This window comes from Hylobates moloch, unplaced genomic scaffold (genome assembly GCF_009828535.3).
Source record: "Hylobates moloch isolate HMO894 unplaced genomic scaffold, HMol_V3 SCAFFOLD_14, whole genome shotgun sequence".
Classification (NCBI taxonomy): Eukaryota; Metazoa; Chordata; class Mammalia; order Primates; family Hylobatidae; genus Hylobates; species Hylobates moloch.
In genome coordinates, this window is record NW_026652289.1 from 31,913,792 (window position 1) to 31,936,074 (window position 22,283).

General features: G+C 52.9%; 1 protein-coding gene across 3 annotated transcripts in view; it reads right to left on the reverse strand.

The window, feature by feature from the left end:
• Positions 1 to 867: 867 nt before the first annotated feature.
• Positions 868 to 22,283, reverse strand: part of LRRK1 (leucine rich repeat kinase 1) — a 162,418-nt gene continuing 141,002 nt past the window's right edge. For 2 of the 3 annotated variants that reach the window (XM_032175551.2, XM_032175550.2), the window contains exons 24-34: positions 21,633 to 21,882; positions 20,555 to 20,721; positions 20,223 to 20,420; positions 18,416 to 18,693; positions 16,582 to 16,776; positions 15,515 to 15,666; positions 12,374 to 12,491; positions 10,947 to 11,063; positions 7,420 to 8,273; positions 6,885 to 6,986; positions 868 to 5,033 (exon numbers count right to left, since the gene is read on the reverse strand). In XM_032175551.2, the coding sequence (XP_032031442.1) occupies positions 4,856 to 5,033; positions 6,885 to 6,986; positions 7,420 to 8,273; positions 10,947 to 11,063; positions 12,374 to 12,491; positions 15,515 to 15,666; positions 16,582 to 16,776; positions 18,416 to 18,693; positions 20,223 to 20,420; positions 20,555 to 20,721; positions 21,633 to 21,882 (2,609 nt within the window). In that variant the 3' untranslated portion in view covers positions 868 to 4,855. Of the gene's footprint in view, positions 5,034 to 6,884; positions 6,987 to 7,419; positions 8,274 to 10,946; positions 11,257 to 12,373; positions 12,492 to 15,514; positions 15,667 to 16,581; positions 16,777 to 18,415; positions 18,694 to 20,222; positions 20,421 to 20,554; positions 20,722 to 21,632; positions 21,883 to 22,283 lie in introns of those variants that run through there. The other variant, XM_058428008.1, reaches the window with a different exon arrangement.

Below are 22,283 nucleotides of genomic sequence, written 5' to 3' on the forward strand. Positions count from 1 at the left end.
ACAGGCTAAGGGAGAAGGAGGAGGAATGGAGGGTGGAAGTTTACCCATAGTGAAGGAGGCAAGTTTAAAGTGAAGGGAGAGTAAAGACATGGAGGGGAGGAGTTTGGGGGTTCTTACCCTCCAGAAAAGCGGGAAAGGGGTCAGGACACAGAGATGTAAGAGGTTGGGGCATGGAAATAAGGGATTGGGGCACAGAGATATGAGGTTGGGGTACTTGCCCCTCCTCTAGAAAAGTGGGACTTGCTGCTCAGGGTGAAGGAGAAGGGGTTGGGGGTTTCTTGCCCCCCAGAAAGGCAGAGAAGAGGTAGAGACACGGAGAGAAGGGGTTGGGGTACTTGCCCCTTCCCCAGAAAAGCAGGACTTGCCGCTAAGGGTGAAGGACCAAGGCAGGCATCCCTGCGTGGTCTGACACCTCTGAAACCTGGGTGAATAATCAGAGAGGCGTCCCTGCAATGATTAAACACCAAGGGAAGGCTGCCTTCCCTAGTCTGTGACTGGCGCCAGAGTTTTGGGTCCACGGATAAAAATGTGTCTCCTTTGTCTCTACCAGAAAATGAAAGGAATTGAAATTAAAAGAAGGGAGAGATTGAAGTGTGGCACCAAGATTGAAAGGAGAAAGAGGTTGAGGGATAGTGAGGGAGGTTGGAGAAGAGAGTAAAAAGAGGCTGTTTAGTTGATTTGAAATTGGTGAGATATTTCTTGGGCTGGTTAGTCTGAGGACCTGAGGTCATAGGTGGATCTTTCTCACTGAGCAAAGAGGACGAGGACAGGGGATTGATCTCTGAAGGGAGGTCCCCCGATCAGAGTCATGGCACCAAATTTCATGCACGTCCGTGTGAAGAGACCACCAAACAGGCTTTGTGTGAGCAATAAAGCTTTTAATCACCTGGGTGCAGGCGGGCTGAGTCCGAAAAGAGAGTCAGCGAAGGGAGATAGGGGTGGGGCCGTTTTATAAGATTTGGGCAGGTAAAGGAAAATTACAGTCAAAGGAGGTTTGTTCTCTGGCGGGCAGGAGTGGGGTTGCAAGGTGCTCAGTGGGGGAGTTTTTGAGCCAGGATGAGCCAGGAAAAGGACTTTCACAAGGTAATGTCATCACTTAGGGCAAGGACCAGCCTTTTTCACTTCTTTTGTGGTGGAATGTCATCAGTTAAGGCGGGGCAGGGCATTTTCACTTTTGTGATTCTTCAGTTACTTCAGGCCATCTGGGCATATACGTGCAAGTCACAGGGGATGCAATGGCTTGGCTTGGGCTCAGAGGCCTGACACACACTGCGCTGCAAGCTGCTTTCAAACAGATGTATTTATTATATCTTGGAGAACATTCCAGTCCAGCACAGTTAGTGCTGCCTGCCTCTTTGACAGACTGCAGAGGATCGCACTGTTGCATGTGCAGGAATTTTATGACCTCCCTCACGATAGAGGTTCGGGTTGCTTCCTGTTTGGGGACATATTCTAAGAGATGCTATAGTGAACATCCTTTTTCTGTATCTTTGGGCACTTTTACAAAGATTTCAGGACCGAATACTTAAGTGAAACTGCTGGGTCAGAGGGTATGTGCATTTGAAATTTTGGTAGATAAGGCCAGAATGCCCTCCAAGGGGTAGCCTCCAACTACCCCCTCGTTAATCCACCCTCCATTCAGCAAAGTGATCTGTAAAGATGACTAAATCATCTAGTAATCCTGCTTAAAACTGCCAGGAGCTTCCACGGAGACCCACACTTGCAATTCTGTGTGCACTGTCCCCTCCTTCAAGGCTCCAGCCACGCCAGGCTTTCCTGTCCCTCCCACACAGTGGCTCAATCCCACAACAGGGTCTTTGCATGTGCAAGGCCCTTGCACCTAGTGCCCTCAGAGCTCCATGGAATGCCTTTTTCCCATTCCTCAGTCTCATCTTGTACCTCCTGGTGCAGGCTGCAGGCCTCCCCAGCCTCAGTTAAATGTAACAGTCCTAGGCCAAGCCACGAATTGCCCAACGGGGTGGTCCGGCTGCTACCTATGAGGAGTGAGCTCCTAAAAGCAGAGATTCGGCCAGCCCAGGTAGCTCACACCTGTAATCCCAGCACTTTGGGAGGACGAGGCGGGCAGATTACCTGAGGCCAGGAGTTCAAGACCAGCCTGGCCAACATGGTGAAAACCCGTCTCTACTAAAAATACAAAAATAAGCCGGGCGTGGTGGTGCACGCCTGTAATCCCAGCTACCTGGGAGGCTGAGGCAGGAGAATTGCTTGAACCTGGGAGGCGGAGGTTGCAGTGAGCGGAGATCAGGCCATTGCACTCCAGCCTGGGCCACAGAGTGAGACTCCGTATCAAAAAACAAAAACAAAGCAAAACAAAAAAAACACAGATTCTCGACTGTGTCTCCAGTGACAGTGCCTGACACTTAGTAGGTGTTCAAGAAGGAGATGCTGGCTGGTTACCACCCTCTGCCAACATGAGGGTGGTAAGTGACATCTATCTGAGATGCCTGTGGTCCAGCTGACGTTGACAGGGTCCTCAGGGTGCCCCCACCCCCTCACTAAAGCATGAGCTCTTCTACACCCGCCAGAGGTCACTGGACAGAGGCCAAAGTTGCAGGGACCGTGCTGAATGCTGGGCCCATCCCAGCAACATTTTACTGTTGTCGAGACTGTTTCTCTGCTGTTGGGTGAGGTCAAGCATTGATGTTTAAGGGTCTGTCTGTTTCTTTGTAATTCAATTGCTGCCCATGCCCTTAACCTGTTTGCCTTCCGGGTTTTCTGTTTCTTATTGACATTACGAACTCGGTAATGAAGATAAGTGAGGTCTTTGTCTCTCATTTGTGTTCCAATTTTTTTTTTTTCTCAGTTGCTAGTCTTTTAGGCTTTGGACTAATTTTCCATGTAAGTAAGTTTCAATTTCATGGAGTCAAGTTCATTAGTCATTTCCTGTATTTTTTTTTTTTTTAAGAGTCAGGTCTTGCTCTGTCACCCAGGCTAGAAAGCTGGTGTGATCATAGCTCACTGTAACTTCCAACAACTCTCGGGCTCAAGGGAGTTGAGCCTCCTGCCTTGGCTCCTGGGTAGCTGGGACTTTAGGCCTATGTGATTTCTGTGATGTGATGAGATCCCCTCCCCTGGCTCTGTGAGGCCTGGGGCTGGGCTTTTCCAGGAGTAGGAGAGGGTGAGTTTGGTGCCTGCAAAGCAGCCTGGCCTCGGGTGATGCCAAAGCAAAAGCTTGGGGCCTGGGGCAGACAGAATCTGGCTTGCATCTGGGGGTTAACTGGGCAGTTGTGGTGCACTGGATTGAGAGGAGAAAGAGAGTGGGACTCCTGAGACTCTGCTGTGGGATGAGGGTGAGAGAATGGCAGGGAGGTAGACAGGAAGCACAGACCCTCAGCCCCCTGGGACTTGGTGCCCAGGCTGGTAAAAAAAAAAAAAAGTGGGGGGACTCGCTTTTTCCAAGCCTGTGACTGATAGAGCAGCGTCTCCACCCATGGAAGCTGCTCAGGGGCCACCTGCATGTTGGCACAGTGGGCAAGGAGGGGCTGCCCATTATCCCTAGACAGCGAGTGGGTCTGGGAGGGACTGAGCCTGTGCTGTGGTCATAAGCACTTGAAAGACAGAGGCCACAGCTTCGTTCTTGAAAGAATCTGTTTATTTTGAGATTAAAAGAGTCTCATCTCCCTGCATATCCAGCAAATACTAAATTTGATCTTTTTTAATTTTAAAAAAGGGTCAACAAACTTCAGCTGCAGTATGATCTCTTTTCAAACTCCCATTCTGGTTTAAGGAGCCCCAGAGGGTAACTCTTGACAAAAAAGTGGCTATGTTTGCACATGTGTGTGCGTGTCTGTGTGCACGTGTGTAATACATGCATGTGCATAATTTATAAAATGTTTGCTGTTGTATCCATAAATCCCCTGTAGACAACATTCTTTTTCATACTCTGCTGTACACGTGTGGAGTGAATGTTTAGCAAATACATAATTTGGTATAAATCCCATACAATGTGATTTTATAGCCAGAAGCCTGACCGCTGAGATATTACTGAATTTTTTTAAGTGATAAACAAGATTATTATGTGCAAACAAACAGGGCTTGTGCTCCAGCGGCATCCAAATTTACTTGACAAAGCTACAAACACAAGGCCCTTTCTGCAGTCCTGTGATTGAGTTTCCCCTGCCTGTTGTCGGGAGAGGAATGGAAAGGCTAAGCTGGTGCTCTCGCACTATGTGTCTCTGGGCTTTCTGGCTGTGGCACTTAAAGGAACTCATTCATTCTCTGGATGGGGCAACGCTCCTCACCAGGGTCCTCCAGGGCTTTCCCACACAGAGACCTTCCCGAACACAGGGACATCTGATCTTGGCTCGCCCAGGCTGGCCCAGGCCTCAGGGACTCAGAAGCCTGTGGAATGTGCCGAGAGCCTGAGGTCTCTGGCGGGGAAAGGGCAGGGGTCACAGCTCCCCTCCTGCCCTACCTCAAGCGCTTCCCAGCGGAGGGCCTCTAGTGTAATTCCATCTGAGACCTGGGGATGGCAGGAAGGCCCAGCCCTGCTTTGTTTGACCCAGCTCAGAACAGGATCCTCCACCCCTGCTCCTGCAAACTGATGGAGGAGGCCAGAGGAGGCCCCTCCCAGCCTGATACCACCATCTTCCGTGGGGCTGTCAAATCAGCAGTTGGGGGATGGGGTATTCAGATAACTCTGCTGCAGAGAACCAGGGAACCTTGGAGCCCCCGCCAGGCGGGTAACTTCTCAGCACTTCTTAGCAGCAAGGAGCTCAGGGGAGAACTCCATCTGTCTTCTAGGTCCTTGGAGAACTAGAGGCCGATGGCAGAGGGGTCAGGCTGCAGCCCGGGGCCAGCCGGCTCTGCATGTGTGACAGTCATTCCACAGGAATTACCTTCTCTTGCGTGTGCAAGCCTCCAGCCGGCCCAGCTCCTCGTAGGACTGGTAGAAAATGTCAAACTCCCTGGCGCCCCAGCCCCTCCAGACAGCCAGGCACCACTCTGTGTTTTCGTTTTCAAAGGTGCACACAACGGTGTCCTTTGCCACCACAGCAGCATCCACCAGCACCCTGCAGAGAGAAGGGGTCTGAGGAAACTCACAGGGGTCCCCACTTGGGTGGGGTTGGGACCCTCCCCCTGTGCCTTCTGAGGAAGGCGGAGCTGGCTAAGGGCAGGGGAGTGTGTCTGTTGCCAGCCCTCTCTGGGGTGCGCTCAGATGCTCCACTTCTCCCCCGTGGCCCAGGCTGTGGGCTTAGGCTTTCTAAAGTCCAAAGATGGGCTGTGGGCCTGAGTTCACATCCATAGGCTTTGTCTGTAATAGTCGGACTCCCTGGAAGGCCACAGAGGCAATCAGATCATGCATCCTTGACTCAGCTCCCAAAGCGTCCAGAAAACACCGCTGACCCAAACTTCTGCTTGTGAATGGCCCACGACCGAGTTTACCTCAACTCCCTTGCCACTAAGCTCAGTGTGATTCTTCTCTCATTCTGTTTCTACATGCTTAGGAAATACAGGATCGTATATTAAATGGAAAACCTGCTGCCCCCAAGTCATCACTATATACATGTTTTGAAACTGTGGACAGTTTTGCAGGATCGGTGGGTGTGCTACAAGTTTCCTTTTGGGCCACAGTGCGGCCTCCCTGTGCTGGTGGTGCCCCACCCCGAGCACATACTAATTGCCTTTCCTCCCTGTGTCCCGTGTGTGTGGCCTGCGTGGCACTGAGGTGCTCCTGCAAACTGGGATGTCCAGGGACCTCTGACTCCGCGTGGCCTTGCCAGGGCCTCCCCTTAGGGGAGGAGCCTCCTCATAGCGTGAAAGAAGTAAGGTCTGGCTTTAGGGGATGAATAGGAGAACAACAACAGCTAAATGTTAGGTCCTAACCTGGGTGCTGCACACCCATTTCCTCCAGAAGCCCGACCTATCAGTTCAAGGCTTCTATCCACAGGCTCTGCCACAGCTCAGGAGCAGATCCAGATCTTGCTTCCAGAACCACTTACAGAGCAAGGGTCACTGGCCCAGGACTCACTGCAAAAGTTCAAAGCTGGCAGGCAAGGGAGTGCGACTGCCATGGATGCCTCCTTGGTCACTGTCCTGCTTTGGGAGAAGTTTCTCCACCCTCTTATGCTCCAGATGAAATAAAAACCCACTTGCCGAGGGATGGGGGATAACTCATGCTGCAGGGAAACAGGCCTAGTGTGAAATGGAAGAGCTCCAAAGTGTACACACACACACACACACACACACACACACACACACACTTGAACTGAGGACTTTTCGTAAGGGGGATTTACCGTGTAGGGCTTGGTAGTCAAAGTGAGGAGTGTAAACCCTGTGGGGAGCTGCAGCTGGCGCCAGCCTCACATCACTGCAGCCACGTAGACCCGGACAGGCCACCCTGCTCAGCGTAACTTCGCAGAGGAGACTGGTGTAATCCTGGGTGTACCCACCCACAGACAGATACTGAGCCATGTCTCAGCCCAGGAAGGGCAGGAGCTGAGACCCCAGGCTTGGAGATGACAAGGTGTGCCTGTGTCATCTGTCCCCATAGGGTGCTGTGTGGGCAGGTGGACACCTTGGGTAGGGTTTCCTGCTTGGCAGGAAGAACAGTGAATCAATGACCTAGATGCATCTGCATGTCAACTGCAGCTGAACTCTGGCCCTGGAGGCATTTGTTAGGTAGGGTACTTGATCAGCAGGTGCACTGGGTAATCCAGAAACTGGCAGCCATGGCCAGTGCAGAGCCCCTAGGAGCTGTCTGTGGGGCCCATCTTGCTTCCACTTTGCCTTACAGCCATGTTAGTGGTTACGCTATTTGGGAGAATAGAAGGGCAGCAAAGCCACTGTGCAGGACCTGGCTGTAGGGCCTTCTGTGCTCATGCTGCTGCGTGGGTCCTAAAGGAGCTGCCACTCAGTCTTACCCATGCGGAGTCAGCTCTCGGGCTTTTAAGACGGCAATGACTCGGCCCCGCTGGGCGCCAGAATCCTTCTCCAGACCAATGACGATAACATCTCCACCGCGCCTAAGCAACCAAAACCCAGAAGGGGAAGCGATTTGTCGGTAGCCGTGCTCTCGGGGGAATGAAGCCGGTGTGCAGAAAGGTGCGGGAGGGAGGCAACAGACATGCAGTTTCTGCTAAGGGATTAAGTTATGGGGAGGGGACAGACCTCAAAGCAGAGGGGAATTTTCCCAGTGGAAACTCAGTCCCAGTTGACTGTGGCTTTCCTTGTGTGGCATCTTAAGCTCTCTGGCAGGCAATAAGCTTTTGTGTGGCCACTCTTAGATTTGCTAAAGCGATCACTTCCATTCCCAATGGAGGAAACCAACCCTCTTGGAAGAACAGCACCTGCTTCCCCACATGACCTTTAAGGAAGCCAGGGGGCTCTCCTTGCTCTGTCCCCAGAGCAGCAGCAGTGGGCATGCCCTGGATGGTGCCCTCACCTCAGGAAACGTACCTGGGGACCCAAATGAGGTCTCTGACGGCGAGGATCTTCACGGCCTGCAGGTGCTGGCTGAAGGTCTCCCCGTCCATGAGGGTCAGGTCATGCTCAGACCTGTCGGAGGCAGCACTGGGCTCGTGTCGCATGTCTGAGTCCTCGCAGTCGGTGGAGAAAGGCACACTGGAAGAACTTGCTGGGGAGCTGGGGAGGCTTGAGGGGGACCTGGCAGCCTGGCGGGGTGGGGATGAGGAGTAGGAGGACATGGAGCAGTAGTCGGTGAGTGATTCCTGGTGGATCAGTATCTGCGTGCCCCGCTCCTCACTGTACATGATGCTCACGTCCGCGATGGAGTCCCCCTCAGGCACCTTTGGGTTGGCCGCGTGGCTGGCTGCCGGGGGTTCCGTGTCCAAGGGCCGCACGGGAAACACGTCCCTGAGGGGGCTGGGGTCCCCGCAGAAGTACCGGGCACACAGCTGGTAGGTGGCGGAGTGGTACATCACCAAGGAGTTGGCCTTGTCGTCCAGGCACCAGACGACCTCCTCCCCTCTGCCCTCAGAGCTGCACACGACTGACGTAACCACGGAGGGGGCCACGTAGGGCTCCAGCCGCCTGCAGATCTCCAGGGAGGCACAGTCAATGACAAGGAGGCCCGGCCCATTGCTGTACCAGACCTCGGAGCCGCTGTTGACCACCTCCATGGCCTTCACTGGGTAGGGGTTCTGCCGTGCGTCTTCGTCTGCGATGCTGAACTTGGACCTGTTGGCTGTGTGTGAGCACAGGTAGGAGCAGCTGTCCTTTGGGGCGCCCCGCACCACGGGAAACACAGCCACAAGCCCGTCGGCGAGGCCCGCTAAGACCAGGTAGGAATTCTGAAGGAAGGAGACAGGGATGTGTCACGTGCTTCCATTTCACACATTCCAGGAGAGACACAGGGTAGGCACTGGACTCATCTGCACCCACAGCGGGCGGGCAGTCACTTCCCACCCATGCACCTCAGGGCAGCAAATCTCTTAGAAAGGCCTGGGCCGCTCCTGAGGAAGTGCAGCTCTGACTGTGCAGGGCCGTATCTCTATCCCTGCAGCAAAGAAAGGAGCGTGCCACCCAGAGCCAGGGCCTGTGGCACCAAGTGAGGCCGCGTGTCACCTGGACCACATGGGTTGCCTCTGCTTCTGCCAGCTTCTTGCAGGGAGCTGCCTTCTCCTTGAGGCCACCAAGGCCTCCTTCAGAGGCAGGACCTGGTGCCCGCCCTTTTCTGGGTGCTGCTTAACATGACAGCAGTGTGGGCATGGCAAGCGTCTGTACACTGCCCCCTGCCTGCCACCCCCCTACCAGGCAGTGTTCCATAAGGATGGGCTCCCAGCCCACCAGCATCCCCGTGGCACTGGCCTGGCACAGGGAGGGGCTCAGCCTCCTTCATCTTGGTGGCCCTGTGACTCCAAGTGGATGACATGTGTTTGCTGAACTAATTCTGGAAGAAATCGCTTCCTGCTGGGCCCTCTTGTGGAGGCCTGTCTCAGCCTGCTGAGCCCTCATCCCGGCTTACGTCTATCCAGACGCCTGTGGTTCAGCTGACGTTGACAGGGTCCTCAGGGTGCCCCCCACCCCCTCACTGAAGCATGAGCTCTTCTACACCCACCAGAGGTCACCGGGCAGAGGCCAAAGTTGCAGGGACCCTGCTGAATGCCGGGCCCACCCCAGACCGCCCCGGGGCACCTCCTAGGGCAGAGCCGGGAACAGAGTGCAGCCTCGCAGCCTAGACACCACGTCGGCTGTGGTAGGGGTGGGAAGAGGTCTGCAGAACAAAGCCGGAGTCAGGGCAGAGCGGGGAGCTGGGCCTCATGCCAGTGAGGGGGCAGGGCAGAAAGCCTCCTTGTGGGCAGCTGGGGGAGCTCAGGAGGCTGCTGTGCAGGGTGATGGAGCGGAGACCCGTAGCTCACTGTCCAGGACAACATGCTCTAAGCAAGCGTATCGAAATCCAGCCCCAGGACTTTAGGGAAAGAAGGCAGCCAAGGCAAACAGGCTCCAGGTCTCTATCTGCAGTCCTGGCTCAGGCCCCGGCCAGGGCGGTGAGTGCCACGTCCTGGCTGGGTGTGAATGTGTGTACGCGTGCAAGAATGCAGGCTTTGCCCTGGCGGCCTCGGAGGGGGCAGACACCCTGCACAGGAGGCCCTGCACAGAGCAGGCTTTATTCCCTCTGGTCGTGCAGGAGGTGGTGCCCTGGCTGGGGGCTCTGGCCAGCGGTGGCCTCAATAACACTTTGTGTCGTGTTCTCCTGCGCTCTGGTGCGGGCCTGGTCCCAAGCTGCCTAGCCTCGCTGTGGGGCCATGGTCATAAATGACTCAATGACTCTAAGGTTCATTTCATACCTGTTTTTTTTTTTTTTTTTTTTTAAAGAAATGAAACTGAAGAAAGGTGAAGAGAAGAGCTCATGTATTTTGCGACCATCCAGAAGTAATAATAATGCTCATTTACCAAGTGCACCGGCCTAGAACTTTGGGTATGCTAGGCCTTCTCTCTGTCTCTTCTTATACCTATTTTGTAGATGGGCAAACTGGAATTAGATGATGACAGTCACCATATTTTAAAAAGCAACACCAGTAAAGGCTTCTTGTGCATTTACTGAGGGTGCCTACTGCACAGACAGGCCCCTCAGGGTGGGTGAAACAAGAACTGCCTGAGCCGTGCCTGGATCCTGTGGGCGGAGGAGCCAGGAAAAGCCAGGGAGCTGCCTCCCACTGAAGGGCAGCTTCTCAAAGGAAGGGACAAGGCCCTTGGTCTTGAGAACTGAATTGGAGGTGGTCTGGGAAGAGGTGTGTGGAGAGGTTGTTCCTGGGAGAGGCTGGGATGTCAAGGGCCCAGCACAGAGTGGGGTGCTTTGTGGGGAGGGTGCCGGGGCCAGCAGGGGCTGGAGGACAGCCTTACAGAGGCTGGGGCTAATCCCAAGGTGCAGCACAGCTGGCTGGGCCCTTTACTAGGGAGAGTGGCCCTTGGGGTCTCATTTAGAAAGGCCAGGGCTAGGAGGTTAAAGAGATGAGTCTGCAGGGCCATGCTGGACAAAGAGAAACTGCGTTTGGTGTAGACGGTGAGTACTTGAGGGGAGGCAGAGATGGAGGGAAGGAGATCAGGACCTCCAGGACCTCCAGGACCTGGTGATCAAGTGGCTGTGGGGTGGCTCTGGCCTGGGCAGGTGGGAAAGAGGCTCTGGATGCCACTGCCCTCTGAAGGGGAAGGGCACACGCATGACTGCTCACCATGCCATTTGCACCAACAGTCATTCCACCTGAGTCAGGGCATTTGCGTGTGAAAGGGGGTTTTCTCTCAGCCCGCAGTCTGGCTGGGGACTTAGGTTTTTGCAAACCGGAAGGCACTAATGATGGACCAGGTCTGATATCTTTCCTCCCACCATCTCTAAGTCTGTGTCCTAGGCCAGGTGGTCCTAGAAGGTGTGGCTCTGCAGGTCCCACCCTGACATAGCTAGGAGATGCCTCCCAGACGTGGAAGCGCATCAGAGACCTGCATACCCGCCTTTGCCCTGACCTCACCTTTTTAATAACAGGCACAGCCAAGAAGCAGGTGACCACAGCTGGAGTATCCAAGGCCCGTTGGGGTGTGTTTAAGGGGCACATGCCCTTGAGGGTGTAGATGTAGATTTTCTGGTCCTGCAGAGGCAGAGAGGTCTACTGTGAGACCCAGGCTGGAAAGTGTCTGGCATTTCCCAAGGCATTCCCATGAGGATGCACTCGGCCTTGGGGATCCCCTATGCGTCTTGGAAAGTTACATGGATTGACACGTTCTGGTGGGTTGTTTATGGATTTCTGTTCTTTGTAGAAACATTGAGAAAGACAGAATAGTCTAAAGAGGAAACAGAAAATAGCCCGTAATCTATTCCCCAGAGAAAACCACCATTGGGATTTGGGGGCACAGCCTCTCAGAAGTTGTCTGTGGTATTTGTGTGTGCACCTGGTATTGGAAAAGTGGACTCACGCTGCAATGCTGTCTTCTCACTGTTCTTCCCATGCGACAGCACACTTTAGGCAGATCCCTTGCTCTCACTCATTCTAGGAGATGTTCCGGGAGCATCTCTTGGATGCCTGAGACTGGGGTGCACCTAATCTGTTGTCAGATGTTTCTTAACATTGAGATTTCTGAGGCTCAAGTGGTAAGCATGCTTTTGAGATTTCTGATACATATGTGAACACACTTCCAAACTACCCTGGGGAAAAGTTGCACCAATCTATCGCCTCACCCACAGCCTCAGAATTTTTTTTTTTTTTTTTTTTTGAGACGGAGTCTCGCTTTGTTGCAAGGCTGGAGTGCGATGGTGAGATCTTGGCTCATTGCAACCTCCACCTCCTGGGTTCAAGCGATTCTCCTGCCTCAGCCTCCTGAGTAGCTGGGAACACTCACGCACCACCATGCCCAGCTAATTTTTGTATTTTTTAGTAGAGACGGGGTTTCACCATGTTGGCCAGGATGGTCTCGATCTCTTGAACTCGTGATCCTCCTATCTTGGCCTCCCAAAGTGCTGGGATCACAGGCGTGAGCCACTGTGCCTAGCCTGCCTCAGAATATTTGTGTTTGGCTAGTTCTCTCGCGATTTCTCAGAAGACCCCTCCTTGGGACTTCTAGTGACTTCCCCGATTTCCCTGCTGTGAAGGCAAGAGGCCTTCAGAGCTGAGTGACTAGCAGTGCTATGGGAAACCCAGGCACATCCTTAGCCTCCTGGGTCTCTTCTCCTGCTGAGGGTCTACATCTGGTCCTCACCGTCCCAAATCCCAGCCGCCAGCCAGCAGCAGGCAGAGTTGAGCTGCCCCTGGTGACAGGCTGCTACTTCACTGGGTTCATGGCATTACTTGGGGACTGCATGGGGATGCGCTGGGGGTTATCTGAAAGTTCACTTGACCTGGCGTCCTGTATTTTTATGAATGTGGCCCCCACCCAGGGGCTGCACCCGGTGGGCAGTGCTTACCTCGGTGGCTGTCCACAGGGATCTCTGGACCTGGAGCTGGCAGCTCACCTTCATCCCAGGGCAGCACATCCTCTGCACCTCCATGAGGCCCTTCTCTGTGTTCACCACTGTGTAGTTCCTGTAAGTGGCAGAAACTGTGCGGTCAGTGCCCGGGGACCAGGGGCGGCCTCCTTCCCCCCGGCCTGGCCTGCCAGCTGCGAGCCTCGTCTACCTCCCCCGCTCCCACCCAGGGTTGCATCCCGCTGCGTTTTGAAAGGGCAGAGCCGGGTTCTGCCCGAAGGGTAATGCTTGACCGTTGCCCGCAGGAAGGGCATTCCCCAGGGAAGAAAGGCTGTCCTCTTTCCGTGACCCCTCAGGGTTGAGACGGTTGCCCCAGTATGAAGGAGGGGCCCTCCCGCCAGCCATATCCTGCCCACGCGTGTTATGTGGAGAGCTTCTCACTGTAGACTAGACAGAGCCAGGGCTGAAGACAAGCTGGGAGAATTCCAGAGGAGATTGGGTTGGGGCAGGGGGGACTCAAAATGTGCTCCCAGCATGAGTGCTCTGAGGACTAATGGCTTGTCATTTGTGAGAGCCTTGGCTCACCAGGCCGGCTGTCCCTGGCATCGCTGCCTCCCCTCGGCCCGTGGCAGGCATCCTGGGTACCCACTGCATGGCAGAGGAGGCTGAAGCTGATGGGGCTGGGAAGTTACGTACCCCACATCACGCAGCTCTGTCCCTCAAACTCAAGAGAATATGTTAAGCTCATGGACAGCAGTTCTCAATATAAAGTTTCTCCTACCACCAAATTTTAAAAAGCTTCACCACTGTTGACTGATAACATATTTGCAGATGATAGAAATGGTAGAAAATACAGCGAACAAAAACTTCCTTCAGATGTATTTGTCTATGCATCAGAAAAACAAAAGTAAGATATTCTAATAGCTTTTACTTTGAAAACAGTTAAAAATATAGAGAGTCATAAAGAATAATTGCCCCTGTTCCCTGCAACTGGAATTGTGTCCTAAGCGTGTCCTGTTTACCTGCTCGTCTGCCCTGCCTCTCCTTCCTTAATTCTCAGACAGATCTCAAGTCCAGCTCCATCCTGGCTCCCCTGCTTGGCTGCCCGTGTGCTCCTGGCCAGCCCCCTCCTCCCTTCCTGTGAGTGAGTCTCTCTTCAGGCCGCGGTGAGTTTTAAAGAACCTTCACAGGTCACAGGAAGAGGCCTGTGTCTTCGCTCTGGGATGAGTCTTCTGAGCCCTGACAGAACTGTCTCAGGTACCTGGCGCGTGTGCGTCTCTAGGCTGGCAGAGCAGGGCCCAGCCTCCCAGGACCAGTCTGGCTCCAGGTCCTCCAATTCACCCTCAGAAGTATCTGACGATGTCCTTGCTTCTAGGGTGGCAGATGTTCCAGGTGCACTTCCTGCCCCAGACCTGGACTCTGCCATGATTCTGATGAGCCCTGGTTCACTTTGGTACTTAGAGACCACAGTCTGGGTCCTAGGGGTGCATATTGGCATTTGGCTGGTCCTTGTTTTTAGGCCTTTTCAGCGAGCAGAGCTAAGATATTTGTGTTTATTTTTCAACTATATCACGAGTCCATCCAATCAATTCAGAACTGCAGGCTTTTACTTACCCTGCTTTACATCTCTTTCCCCTTTAGCCCATGCTGAAAATCACGGTTTCCAGCAACAGCAACATAATTACTCATTAACTTACCCCACAACCACAAGCAGCATCTTAGAATAACAATCCTAACAGTGCTACCAACAATATAATCCCTGAAACCTGTTTAATTAATATGTTTGCTTTTTGTTTTGTCCTTAGAGCACATCCCATCAGGAAGGTGTGCTCCATTGCTGTGTTTTAGAGTAACTTCTCTGTTTTTCTGAAGCAGGTCTCACTCTGTCACCCAGGCTGGAGTGCAGTGGCACAATCACCACCCACTGCAGTGGCAGACTCCTGGGTTCAAGTAATCCTCCTGCCTCAGCCTCCTGAGTAGCTGGGACTACAGGTGCCTGCCACCATTCCCAGCTAATTTTTGTTATTTTTTTATTTTTGTAGAGACGAGGTTTCACCATGTTTTCCTAGACTGGTCTCAAACTCCTGAACTCAAATGATCCACCTGCCTCAGCCTCCTGAAGTGCTGGGGTTACAGGCATGAGCCACAAGGCCTGGTCAGAAAAACTTCCTTCCAGCATCATTTCTTAGAGTGCCTCTGTGTCACGACACTCAGTCGTAGTGGCATAAAACCTGATGCAAACTCACAAAGACTGACCTCAGAGAAATTGCAAAGTCTGTTCCATTTATCTTACTATGTCTCAAGCTCATTCCTCAGTGATATTTCCCCACTCTACCCCAGGCACCCTCTCCAAAGGTCATACTCCAGATGCTGTCTTTACTACCGACTGTGCACCTCCCACCCACCCCATGGCAAGCATGTCTTGTCTGACCACCACCTCCTAGTTTTTCGGCTCATCCCACCTAATACTATAACTCTCCAGTTTTTTTTTGTTTTTTTTAACTCTAGCAGTACCTAGGATCCTTTAGTACCTTCCATTGTGCTCCCTGAATTTATGGCCTCACTTACGTTCCTTGGTCCATCTCTGTATCACTCCCTTGAAAACACCCCAACGCCCCTGCCCCTCACTCCCTCTTGGCAAAACCCCAACCCTGTTTAAACCCACCTTGTTGCCCCTTCTGCAATCTGGGGCAGCAGAGCATGCTTGAGAAAGTCACATAACCAGGCTGACAGGCCTCATTTCCTTTTTAAAAATGTTGTAAATTTTCTAATTTTTTAAAAGATGGGGTCTTGCTATGTTGTTCAGGCTAAACTTGATCTCTTGGGCTCAGGTGATTCTCCTGCCCCAGCCTCTTGAGTGTCTAGGACTGTAGGCACATGCCACAGTGCCCTCATGTCCCCAGACACCCTGGCAGATACTACCCATTTTTGGCATCTCTTAACCACACAACCATACATGCACGTCTCTTTGTATGGACTTCTGCTCTCCCTGCTCTTTCTTGAGTGCAGTCTAACCAGGTTCTGGACCCTACTGTCTGCTAAATAATTCTCACTGTGGTCAACGTTGACTCCGTTCCCAAATTCCATGGTGGCCTCCCACCCCAAATACAAAGAGGGCAGGAGCAGGCCACAGGAGCTTACCTGGACTCCTCTTTTCCATCCCAAAACACCACGGTGTACTCCTGGCCCTGGGACGAGAAGAAGGCTGTCTGCTTCCCACAGCGCAGCTCATACATGAAGGTGGCAAAGGTCGGGTCCTTCATCTGGCTCACCACTGACAGGGCCAGCGGTCGCTGAGGGAGAGGAGCCACCAGAAGAGAGCAAGGTCACTAACAACAAGATCGGTGCCAATTCTGCCCATGAGATCAGCCAGCTCCAACCAGGGAGGAATGAGGGATTCTGTTCATTCAGACTAGATCCAAACAAGAGGCAGAAATAGCTTCAGACGTCAGGAGAAAACCCATCCAGGTATCTGGGTCACCCTTGGCTATGGCAGTTTAAGCTCCTCTGGTCAGGTTCGCCGAACCCTGGGTATTCCAACCCAGGCCCAAGGACACACACTCTTCATCTCACTATATTGCCCAAGCTGGAGTGCACAACCTACTCACAGGTGCGATCATAGTGTACCACAGCCTTGAACTCCTGGGCTCAAGTGATCTTCCTGCCTCAGGCTCCCCAGTGGCTGGGACTATGTAAGTCCATGTCACCATGCCCAGATAAGGACAGGCATTCTTCTAAAGAATACCCTGTTTACTCCCAATACGTTAAACTAGCTCTGTCTCATTTAATGAGTTTTAACTTTGAAACCACTAGCCTCTTCAAAAACACAAAAACGCCACCAACAAAAAACTAGCCTGAACACCGTAATATGATCCCTGATTCTCACAACCAAACCTTTTCCCCATCACTTTACAAAGAGATACCCACATTCTCCCTGTTCTTGCATAGGGACTGTATTGTTATAAAGGGGTTTATATACTTTGTTTGCGTGGTGAAGTAACACAAAAGTTGGGGAGGAAAAGGAAGTTTGTTTCCTAAGAGTGACACGCACATACAAAGGCAATGAAAGTAGGTATGTTAGGAGCAGCAAACATCACCCTCTAGAAGAAATGAGCAGAGAAGGGTTGCCAATGGTGATGGGTGGGCAGCCACACACACACACCCTGGGGACCCACAGCTTCCACCACATGGCAGGAGGTCCCAAGTACCTTCTCTGGCTTAGTGTCCCAGCACTCCATCATGAGCGCCTGCAGTCGATGGAACTGCACTTCCTCCGGCTGCCCCAGAACCGGGCGGAAGCCCTTTGACAGCTTCTTGGCAATCTGGAGCTGGTGGTGGCCCAGTGCAGGGCGCTGTCCTGACAGCAACTCGTAGAGCACCATTCCATAGGAGAACATATCTACCTGGGCACAGAACAAGCCGAGTCAGGTCGCTGCCTGGGCCCAGTGGCCTTCACAAGGTGGCCCTCAGGTGGAGGGACCAGGGAGACACAATTAGACAAGGAAAACAAACATTCAACAAACCACCTGACCATGTCCCTCTGTCCATTTATCCATCTATCCTCCCAACTACCCATCCATCCACCTATCTGATCACTTTCTATCCATTTGTCTATCCATTTTCTCACCCTTCCTTCTTTTCCTCCATCCATCCATCCATTTGCTTGTCTTCCTGTACATTTATCCATTCTTCTCATCTGTCCATCTATCCATCCATCTGACCACCTGTCCTGCACACTTATCCATCTGTCTTCCTATCCTTCCTCTTTTCCATCTACCCATCCGACTTCCCACCATATTGTCCATTTGCCCATTGTCCCATCCATCCATCCATCCATCCTTCCGTCCTTCCATCCAATAAAACACACTGAGAACTTGCTGTTAGTCACTGATTAAGGACTCCAAGGAGGTCATGGTCCTTATCCTTGAGTACCAAGACAAGGCAGGAAAACACACACCCTCAGCTTAATGTGCTTGGTACTAAAAGTGCTGTGTATTGCAACTCATTAAAAAAAGGAGTGTCTCCTGGATCACAACGTGTTGTCTCCTCTAATTTTCACAATCAAAAAGGTCCAGCAAGGAAAAATTTATACAGACCCCTATAAGGGTCAAGAAATAACATTTTAGTAGGAGAATGGCTGAGATAGACTTGAGAATTTTAAATGTGAATGTTTCCATGATAATCTGAGTTTCAAGGTGACCTCCTTGTTGAAGTCACCAACTATTATGAAGCTCTTATTTTTGTTGCTCTGATTTGCCTTTTCTATGGGCAACAACCACAGGCGCTGAGCTAATCCATACATGCGCAGGTCATTCCTACAGCAATTAGTCAATGACCATCTGAAAAATCACCAGAGAATAAGAAATCATAGACAAGGGAATTTCAATACTGGGTGATCAATTAACAAGGCTGTCACTAGATGTAATATATGCATGGTAAGATGATTCAAGTTGTCTGTGTGCCTGCATCTACCAAGTAGCCATCAGGGATAAATGCTATCAGAAGATCAACATTTAGTCATTGTCTCAACTGAGGCTGGCAGTGCAGTTGCCCGGGGGTGCCAGCTTGTTCTTTCACTCTTCTCCTGGTTTGGCATTCAACTTGGCCAGCACCCTGTGGCCGGGACTTAAGGCCAGGGGTCTTTACCGTCCTTATTCTGTCTGCCCCTCCTGAGCTCCCTGCAAGGCTGGTCCTGTGTCCTCACTGTGCACATCTAAATGTGAGTTGGAGCCCAAATCCAGACCTGTCTCTCTCTTGGACTCTTCATCTGCTGTTTGTTTACAACCTTTACACTGTTACTGAATCAAGGTTTGAGAGCGCTGAGGCTAAGGAGAAGTCAACCTTGCTACAAGCAGACAGACATAGGCCCCTGTGCCCTTCTGGTTCAAGCCAGAACCTCCCTTACTGAGCAAGGGAGAGTGAGAAAAATATGCTTTTGGGGATGCTGAGCCCCGAAGCTTCAGGTGCCTCTAGGACTGCCTGGCTAGCCTCAGGGCTGGGCTCCTGCACTGTGGGGCTGGGCCAGGGGATCCAGGCAGGTACCTTCTCATCATATACAATGCGAGGCCTGATCTCTGGGGCCTGGTAGCCAGGAGTGCCCTCCACGCCTAGAGCGCCCTCATGGAATGACTGCCTTGAAATCCCGTAGTCAGATAGCTTGATGTTGACGTGCTCCTTGACGTCAAGGGACCACACCAGAATGTTGTCCGACTTCAGGTCGCAGAAGATGATGTTTTTCTTGTGCAGGTAGGCCAGGCCCGAGGCAATCTGGTAGGCTATTTTTTGGGTGAGCATGTGTCCCAGGGGTATAAAGGAAGAATCTTGCAAAGAAAAACAATTTTCAAATATATCAAAATTTCGGTTTTGATAGAATCAAATTATCACGATAGCAGCTGTCTTTTTGTCTTCCTATCTCCCTAGATACTTTATATATTTTTTTCTTTTTTCTTTTATTGAGACAGAGTCTCCCTCTATCACCCAGGCTGGAGTGCAGTGGCACGATCTTGGCTCACTGCAACCTCTGCCTCCAGGGTTCAAGCAATTCTCATGCCTCAGCCTCCCAAGTTGAGCAGCTAGGACTACAGGCGCGTGCCACCGTGCCTGGCTAATTTTCGTATTTTTAGTAGACAGGGTTTCACCATGTTGGCCAGGCTGGTCTTGAATTCCTGGCTTTAAGTGACCTGCCAGCCTGGGCCTCCCAAAGTGTTGGGATTTCACATGTGAGCCACTGCGCCTGGCCCCTAGATACTTTATATTCTATTGACACATTCCCACTATTCACCAGACTGCCATAAGGGACAGAGAATGGCCTGGTTAAATGAGATAGTATTTAGGATAGAAATGCTCATCACTATAGCTTCATTCATGATATCTTATTCCTGGAATTGCTGGCAGTTTTGCTGAATGAGCAAGGATTCAAAATCTCTAGAGTTCATCTCGGGTCAAGGCTGCCCTACGTAAAGGGGTGAGTTGCAAGTAGAAGAATTTTGTTTGGCTGGGCATGGTGGCTCATGCCGGTAATTCCAGCACTTTGGGAGGCTAAAGTGCGGGGATCGATTGAGCTCACAGTTCGAGAACGACCTGGGCAACAGGGCGAAATGCCATCTCTACAAACAACAACAACAACGAATTAGCTGGGTGTGGTGGCGTGTGCTTGTAGCTACTCGGGAAGTTGTGGTGGGAGGATTGCTTGAGTTCAGGAGGTCAAAGCTGCAGTGAGCTGAGATTGCACCACTGTACTCCAGCCTGGCCAACAAAGTGAGATCCTGGATAAAACAAAAATAAAGAATTTTGTGTAAAAATTATCTTCCATTGAGGCAGAAGTGATTGATTTTAATAGCACTTCTTCCTTAGTCAAAAGACAGCTACCTTTCACCCTCTGGCAACTCTGGAGTTTAGTTGCTTTTCTCAAGGTAAATTACTTCAACATTTTATTTTAAAATATGGTAGGGTCCCACCGACCCCACGGTCTCAGAGTCTCAGCAGTGGTGTGTGCATGTGCAGTTAAGAAGGTGATTCAATGCAGCTCACGTGCTTGGTGCCCTCCCAGCGAGGCCTGTTACCATCCTCCTTTTACAGGCAAATAAACTCAGCGGCTTCCTGGACCGCGGCAGAGCCTGGTCTTAGCCGACTCCACAGCGTGCGCTCCCCCGTCCTCGCCAAGGCTCTGCATAGTGTACTGGACCTGGCGAGGTGCCCGGCCTCACACCCAGGGGATGATCACACGAGCCATGGGTTGGGCATGCCCTGGGCTCGCCAAGGCCACCTGAGGCTCTACCCCCGTGCCAGGCAGGAGGCGCCTGGGGCTCTTTTGGTCTCAGGGGCCGGGTGGGGCGGTGCCCCGCGGTACCTCTGGCGTTCTCCAACAGCACGGTGTTGAGGCTGCTGAGCGGCGCGAGCTCCAGGGCGAAGCAGAGTGGGTGGATGCTGATACCGATGAGCGCCACGATGCAGGGGTGCTGCAGCGCGTGCAGCATGCTGGCCTCCTGCCGGAACTCGGAGAAGTTCTTCATGGCATCCGTGGCCCGCAGGTGCCTCAGCATGGTGTCTGCCAGGGACAGTGCAGTGTCAGCCAGCAGGACGTGGGGTGCCTGCAGCTTCAGGCCTCTCTAAGGCAGCACAGAGCTTAGACCCGGGCAGCATATGTCTGAGAAAAACAGCACCAACCTGGGACCCGCTTACCTGCCGGTACGTTAGCAAAGTTCTTGAATTTTTTGATGTGGAAGCGCTTGACGGCCACGGGCTGGCCCTGGTACCGGGCCCGGTAGATGACGGTGCCACTGCCGCCCTGGCCCAGGACGCTGCCCTCGTCCTCGCTGTGCTCCAGCTTGCTGTTTTCCAGGAAGAGCCTGCCACACACGCCCGGCATCAGCCACATCGCCCCTCCCCGACGCGGGCGGGTCCTGGGCTGGGCCATTTGTCCCAACCACGGCCGAGAGTCATGGTTCAAAGCCATCTGTGAGGCTGGACAGATCTGGGCCACCCCGGCCCTGCCGCTTGCGGGTGGGCATGCCTGGGTGGGTTACGCAGGCTTGCTAAGCCTCGGTCTCCTCTGTAAAGTGGGCTCAGGACAGGAACGGCCTCAGAGGTGGTGATGGCTGGCACAGGGTGAACCCCACGGAAGTGGTGGCCGTAGAGAAAGGGTCCCTTTGGAGGTTTTCTTCTGAAAGGTGACGTTTCCTATTTCCTCCCCGATTCTCTGAAAGGTGACGTTTCCTATTTCCTCCCCGATTCTCTCCCTAGTTATCATCTGGGTTAGCACAGGTAGAATAAACTCTAAGAACAGATTTGAGGGGTCCAAGGCTCAGCGCTAGGGCTGCAGACAGGAGTCAGCGTTTGACAAAGAAGGTAAACCAGGCTCTGGGTGGGAGCTCTCCCTTCCTGAATGCCTGAGGAGCGCCAGCTGCTCTTACCTGCTGGCCCTGGAGCTGGTGGGGAGGTAGGAGTGGAAAGGAGAGGCAGCTCAGGAGAGAGCAGCTCTGGCTATGAGGGGAAGGGGGAGCCGTGTGGGGAGGCAGTATGGCTGCACTTGCAAAGCACTCTTCTCAGCTGGGCCTATCAAGGGAAAGCCAGAAGCCTGGTTCCCTTCAGGCGGCCGAGGATGGGAACCTAAAAGGTACTGAGATTGATTGGTGGGAAGCCATGGCTGGGGCACCTGCCCACCCCGGAGGGGTCTTCCTGGAGATCACTCGGCAACTGCACAGTGAGGAGTGCCCCCTGTGACCTGCCCTGTGTTCTGGGAGGGGCCTTCGGGGCATACCTGGCTGGGAAGTCGGTCATGAACAGTTCAGGGACCAGCTCCTGGAGTGGCACGGGGAGGTCTGGGTGTCGGGGGCAGGAGATGAAGTCCCGCTCAATGGCCGTCAGGACACAGTCTTCCATGTCGAAGTACTGCACCTCCTCTGATTTCTCACTGGGGTCCATGTGCTGGGCCCAGGCTGTCTCGCAGACCGGGCAGGGCACGTACTGCTCCATGAGTGGCGTCCCGTCGCTCTCTGTGGCCGTCAGGGCTAAATAAGGACAGAGCAGGAGACAGCTTCACAAGAAGGTGGTGCAGGAGGGCCCCCAAGCAGCACTCTGCACCCCAGGCCCTGAGACCTTCACAGAAGGGGAGCTGCCTGTCCTGGCCTGTACCCAAGAGACAGGCTGAAACCCACTGCCACATGTGGGTGCCTTTTTGGAGAGCGCAATTGTTTGTCCTGAAAGATGTGTTCAGGGAGGGTTCAGGATGCTTCTGAGAACTGTTCAGTGGTCGGGACACTGAGCAGGCTGGCTGGGGGGCCTGAGAGGAGGGCGGGGATCCCTCCTGCATGACTGGGCCCTAACAGGTCATTGCAGGCTAGGTCTGAGCTATCCTCCCACAATCACAGCAGTGTGGAAGGCACCCTTCTTACAATTAGAAACAGCAGGT